Raw genomic sequence first — 6,498 nt, 5'->3', positions numbered from 1 at the left:
TAGGATACGAATTTATCAATATTCCTTGATATTTAAACACTTAAATACAGAAAGTTCACATTTTCGTAACTATGAAGTACCTTCCAAAACTCAAACTACAAAGAAAAAGAGAGGCGATATAGCGATACTTATGTCGTAGGGATCATTTTAATGTTATCGCTTCTTTTTTTTTTGCCTAAGGGCTAATATATAAATAAAATCACAAAATGGGTCCAATTCTTACAAGATGTCCAAACCAAAAACCAAAATAGAAGTTGCATGAAGCTACTAGCTATTAAAAAAGATAGAAAAGCTAAAATCTAATGAACTAACTATTACAACATGATAAGTTGAATGCTTCCTTCTCCTATTAGTGTATGTGAATCCAATTGTCATTGGCAAATACCAAGCAGCACCTATCAAGCTCTCACCAGGCGCCAGGGTATATTGTCCATAGGCTAAAATGAATTTCAAACATCTCCACCGCAGAGTTGAAGTCCGCATCGTCCTCCAAGTGTCGCTACTATATGATCTCCATATGCAGTGGATTGATTTTGTTCAAGTATTAATCATGTGCTCACTCATCAAGATTAATGTGTAGAAGAGGAGCCTGGCTTTAGGCAGGCTTTGCAAGGCAAAAGCCAAGCTTGAGCTGGCTTTAGGCAGGCTTTACAAGGCAAAGGCCAGGCATGCGCTGGCTTTAGGCAAGCTTTGTAAGGCAAAAGCCAGGCATGAGCTGGCTTTAGGCAGGCTTTGCAGGCCAAAGGCCAGGCGTGAGCTGGCTTTAGGCAGGCTTTACAAGGCAAAGGCCAGGCGTGAGCTGGCTTTAGCCAGGCTTTACAAGGCAAAAGCCATGCATGAGCTGGCTTTAGCCAGGCTTTACAAGGCAAAAGCCAGGCATGAGCTGGCTTTAGGCTGGCTTTACAAGGCAAAAGCCAGGAATGATCTGGCTTTAAGAAGACTTTGCAAGGCAAAGGCCAGCCTGTGCCTTTTTGTGATCTTGTAAGCTTAGATCCTTCCCTACTAGAACCTTTAATGTAGACATCATTCAAAACATTGCTAAACCATCCTCAGATTGAGCTTGAAAGCATGCTAATACCACTGAGAAATGATTCAACAATCTCCAAAAATACCATATGATGGGTTCATCATCTTCCTTAGTATTTGGACATATCAGTTTATTCAGAGTCTAATCTTGTGAAGCCATCAGTCTGGGGTTCTTCTCTTTGCTATCCTAATCCTAAGGTTAGGTGATTGAGATTTGTCTAGATTGATCAACCTCCTCCTTGCACTAGGCAGTTTAGAGAATGAATGAAACTCAGATGTACCTGCAAAAGAGAACACAATATTAGCTATAAAATCTGCCACTGAGTTGCCTTCTCTGAACACATATTGAAAGATCACATTGAAGTTGTCCTTCATCTCTATAATTTTCTTCACATCCTGTGCAATTACCCAAGGAGGATCCCATTCCCCTTCTATCGCCTTCTTCATCACCAATGAATCAGTCTTCAGTATGAGAGGGTGAAAATCATGCTCCACACAATATTCCAACCCTTGAAGAATAGCCTTAGCTTCAGCCACCACATGAGTTGTAACTCCCAGGTCTACTGCCCTAGCATACACCACATCACCTTCATCATCCCTCACACAAAAGCCTAGGGAGCTAGGTCCATGATTGCCCTTAGAAGCTCCATCAGTATTACATTTGTATCAACCATGACAAGGAAGCTGCCATGTTACTCTTGTAGTGATCAATATAGGTTTATATCCTTCAAAGTATTGAATCATGTCTGGCCATAACAATGGAATATTAGGGATCCAAGCATACCTCACCCTTCCCAGTTTATGCAATGTCCTATTTATCTCATGAATCATCCTATTTGTGAAAATTGAACCACCATGTTTACCTGTATTTCTTCTCTTCCACAGCTCCCAATTGATGATAGCTGGTACTGCTTGAAATAGTGGCTTTAATTTCGGACAACACTGAGCATACCACCAATGCCTTATAATCTGCTTCAATTGAATCAATTGCACAAAAATTCCAGCAGCCCCCATGAACAAGTTCCATACCTTAGATGCAGTAGGACTTGTGACAAATATATGCTCAATGGATTCCTCTTGGGGCTGCTGACAATACCAACACCTAGACATCACCATTTGCCCTTGCCTCTTCCACATGTCATCAGTAGTTATTTTCTTCCTCCACAATCTCCACAAGAAGAAGGATATCTTGAATGGAAAACCTTTAATCCACATTAACTTGAATTCCTGATTAGGATCTGCCCTATGCCTTATTATTTGCAAAGCATTGCTAACACTGAACTTGCCTGAAGGAGTTGGCATCCAGTATGGCTTATCCCAATATCCCTCACTGCCTTCATAGTGCACATTTAGCCTTATATGTTCTGCAATTTCCTCATTGAAAGTTTGATCTAGCAGCTGATCATCCCATGTTTCCCCTTGCCGCAGTTCTGCCACCTCCTGAAGACCTTCATTGATTGGAAAGTCTTCAGGTAATACATGATAAAGTGCACCCAATCCAGTCCAATTTTCATGCCAAATATTAGCATTTGTCTCCAAACATGAGACCCTCCCCTAAAACGCACCACTGTTGGTGGCTCCTTCTTGCAATACTTATTCCACATGAAATTAGACCATAAAGATTTTGTGGTCCTAAACCTCCACCATAGTTTAGCAAACAGTGCCCTTGAGACATCATTTAAAGACCTAAAACATATCTCCCCTTCCTCTTTAGGAAGGCAAAGATTTTTCCATGAAGCCCAGTGTCTGCTTCTCCCTTCTTCCTTTGTTCTCCAAAAGAACCTAGCAAAAGTCTTATGTAGATGCCCCAGGATGCTGTTTGGTGGATCAAGGACTAATAACATGTGAACTGGTATACTTTGCAACACACTAGAGATGAGTGTTGCCTTTCCTCCAAATGAGAGCAGTTTTCCTTTCCATGAATGCAATTTAGCCTTCACCTTCTTGATAAGCTCCTCATAATAGTCCTTCCTCCTGCTAATGTAAAAAATAGGACATCCTAGATATGTGAAGGGGAATTTACCTCTTGCAAATCCTATAATAGCTCCAACTGCCTGAAACAATCCATTAGCAACCTTTGAATACATGTAGTATGAACTCTTATCTTTGTTGATCATCTGACCTGATATCTTCTCATAGTTCCCCAACACTGCCATAATCTTGCTCAAAGAGGGAGGATGAGCAGATGCAAAGATTATCGTATCATCAGCATACGCCAAGTGGTTTAAAGAATCAGACCACTTAGGCATTCCAAATCCCACAAATGACTTGTCTTCAAAAAGCTTATTCAAAGACCTGGAAAGTACCTCAGCTGACAGAATGAACAATGCTGGAGATAGGGGATCCCCTTGTTTCACACCCCTTGTCGACTTAAAGAACCCTGAGGACTGCCCATTCATCAATACTGAATACCAGTTATTTGACATCAAGTTCCACACCATGTTGATGAAGTGTTTAGAAAATCCCATCTTCCTTAGCACATGCAATAAGTACTTCCATGAGACCCTATCATAGGCCTTAGCCATATCAAGCTTGATTACCACATTAGCTGGCTTTCCCCTTAACCTTATGTCAGTGATAATTTCTTGAGTCAATAAGATGTTCTCAAATATACTCCTACCCTTTACAAATCCGGATTGATTAGGAGCTATTAGAGATGGCAAAAAAATCTCCAATCTGTCATGTAACACCCTAGACAAAACCTTGTTAATGAAGTTGCTCAAACTAATAGGTCTTAAGTCAGAGAAGGTCTCGACTCTAGGTTTCTTGGGCAGCAACACTAGATTGGTGTGAGTGATGGATTTAGGCAATGCAGCTCCTCCATAGAAGTGTAGCACCATGTTGTGTATATCAGCACCAATAACATCCCAGCATGTTTGATAAAACAAGCCAGTGAATCCATCAGGGCCACTAGCACTCTCCTCACTAAGCTCAAAAATTGCTGCCCTTACTTCTTCAATTGTTAGCAATCTGTTAAGTTCCAAATTCTGATCCATAGTGACCATTGAAGGTACATTATTAAGCAAGGGAAATTTAGAAGCATCACCTTCATTTGTGAACTGTTTTTGATAGAAGTCCACTGCAACTGTAGCCAATTACGCCTGGTCTTCAATCCATACCCCACTGCCACTTTTGATCCTCTTCAGTTGCAATTTCTTTCTTTTGCCATTGACATGGTTGTGAAAGAAACTTGTATTCCTATCTCCTTCAGCAAACCAATTCATCCCAGCTTTTTGCTTCCAATACTGCTCCTCAATATTCAAGTATTTCTTCAATTCAGATTGAGCCTTTTGAAGCACAATCCTATTCTCAGTTGTAGGCTCTTCTTCAAACAACATCTCCTTCAACCTAACAATGTCCTCCAAAATAGCCAATTGCTTGAAGATATCACCAAATGTTTCCCTATTCCATTTTGAGAGTGCTGCCTTCACCCTCTTGATATTCTGCTTGAACATCAGAAACGGATCCCCTATGAAATCAGCTTCCCAATTCTGCCTCACCACATCTATAAATGTAGTATGCTTTGTCCAAAAGTTCAAGAATCTGAAAGGCTTGACAAACTTGGTTGTCTGCACCCCACATGTCATTAGCAATGGTGCATGATCTGATCCAGTTCTGATTAGATGCTCAACTTCAATAGTTGGCAACATGTTCTGAAATGGCAAATTCACAAAGATCCTATCTAATCTCTTGAATATACACTCAGCATTGGATCTCCCATTCCACCATGTGAATGGACTTCCTTTGTATCCTTGCTCAAACAAACCACAAGAGTTTACACAAAATTCAAAATTCTCATATTCAAGAGGGTGTACTGGAAGTCCCCCTATTTTCTCATCTTCATGCAATAACATATTAAAATTCCCTCCTACCAACCATGGTAATTCCATATCACTTGCTAAATAATACAAGTGATCCCACAAATCCAACCTCTCCATTGATGAACATTTTGCATAAACAAATGTCATCATCATGTGCTGCCCCAGGTCATGGTGAAACACTCTCACAGTCTCCTGTTGCTCAGTATCCTTTACTAATTCCCATTCCACCACTGCATCGAAGAACAACCATATTTGCCCATTAATATTTGTATAAGCAGTCTCCATATTCAACTTCCTTTTATATCTCTTAATGAGTCCCTTCTTTTGAAAAGGCTCCATCAATGCAACTACACAAAAATTATGCTCCCTATTCATATTGATCACCCTAGGAAAGGCCTGTTGTGTATTCACAGACCTTATGTTCCATATTAATATTTTGATCATCATCTAAATAGAGAAGCTGCCCTCCTGGGCATTATTCTTGAAGGCTGTAGTGGATCTTTACTCTGATTCTTCTTAGTTTTTTTACCTCCTTTAGCACTAGTTGTGGGTGATAAATCCCCTTCCCTATCCACTTGTTTGAAGTTTTCAGTAGTTGATTCATCATCTCCTTCATCCTCCATTGGATTTTGTCTCAATAAGTCTTCATCAATTGGTGTTACATGGTGTGTAACTTAATCATTTAAATATTGTAGGGGAGTCTTAGTTAGAACATTAAGATGTAGTTGCATGGTTTGATCAGTGCCAGATTCCATAGGCACTTCCTCTATTTCCCCGGATGCTCTTGGAACAATTGCCCGCTCATCAGCCTGTTCATACTCCTTGAATTGTAGTTCATGGACATACGCTGGAACACCATCTACATAGGACAAAATCTCTCCAGTGGCTCTAAGGTTGGGGTTTACTGTAGCTACCTCATCAGGTAAACCTGGTTTTAGGCCTGGCGTCGCCAGCCTATCGCCAGGTGAGCCTGGTTTTAGGCCCGGCGTCGCCAGCCTATCACCAGGTGAGCCTGGCTTTAGGCCAGGCGTCTCCAGCCTATCGCCAGGTGAGCCTGGCTTTAGGGCTGGCATCGCCAGGTGAGCTTAGATTGTTGTCCTTCTTCACCTTGTCTTCTATTGTCTTTGTTTTGCCCAGCTGATCATTCTTAACCTCAACTGCATCGCTCCATAAGACCTTTGTAGAGTTTACCTCATCAAGATCCTCCATCCGCTCAGAATCTTTAAAAGTTTCAGATGCAATCGCATGACAAGATTGGATTGTGGTCACATTGAGTTGTTTTAGCTCCTCTTAGCTAGTCCCAAACCTTCTATGAACTCAGTCGATTGTGGACTGAACCCCATAAGGAAAAGGACCATCTTTAGAACTGAAGACTGATTTTTCCCCCACCAAAACCAGTTGGTTGTTCTCGTTTGTAGCACTTTGTTCCTCCTCTAATACTGCAAATTTATTCCTTGTTTGAACCTTGTTTGTCTGATCTTCTTCGACCTCCATCAGTGCAAAGTTATTATGCACCTGCTGTACACTAGCATTCACTGGCATGATTGCATTGCCAGTTTGCCCTTGTACCCGGGTTTTGTTATTTTTGTTGGTTCCCCGATTATCCCGAACTTCCTTCCACTGTGCACCTACGTTCCCGACTTTTTTTTCC

At 41.1% G+C, this 6,498-nt stretch overlaps 1 protein-coding gene across 1 annotated transcript; it reads right to left on the bottom strand.

Moving 5' to 3' along the window:
• Positions 1 to 1,185: 1,185 nt before the first annotated feature.
• LOC142167965 (uncharacterized) lies at positions 1,186 to 5,132 on the bottom strand. The gene is made up of 4 exons (XM_075228608.1): positions 4,146 to 5,132; positions 2,592 to 4,085; positions 1,890 to 2,466; positions 1,186 to 1,307 (listed from the first exon to the last, which is right to left on the bottom strand). Exons 1-4 carry the CDS (start codon positions 5,130 to 5,132, stop codon positions 1,186 to 1,188), a joined length of 3,180 nt encoding a protein of 1,059 aa, XP_075084709.1.
• Positions 5,133 to 6,498: the final 1,366 nt, after the last annotated feature.

This window comes from Nicotiana tabacum, chromosome 13 (genome assembly GCF_000715075.1).
Source record: "Nicotiana tabacum cultivar K326 chromosome 13, ASM71507v2, whole genome shotgun sequence".
Taxonomy (NCBI): domain Eukaryota; kingdom Viridiplantae; phylum Streptophyta; class Magnoliopsida; order Solanales; family Solanaceae; genus Nicotiana; species Nicotiana tabacum.
Note: the sequence above shows the minus strand (reverse complement) of the source record. Positions and strands in the feature narration are given on the sequence as shown.

What these genes read in the sequence shown, in the direction of transcription:
- LOC142167965 (XM_075228608.1), bottom strand. Translation starts at nt 5,132, where the DNA reads ATGGAGACTGCTTATACAAATATTAATGGGCAAATATGGTTGTTCTTC. An exon ending in GGATCAAAAGTGGCAGTGGG is followed by an intron (nt 4,086 to 4,145) that starts GTATGGATTGAA and finishes TATCAAAAACAG; the next exon opens with TTCACAAATGAAGGTGATGC. An exon ending in AGAAGGAGCCACCAACAGTG is followed by an intron (nt 2,467 to 2,591) that starts GTGCGTTTTAGG and finishes GAAGGTCTTCAG; the next exon opens with GAGGTGGCAGAACTGCGGCA.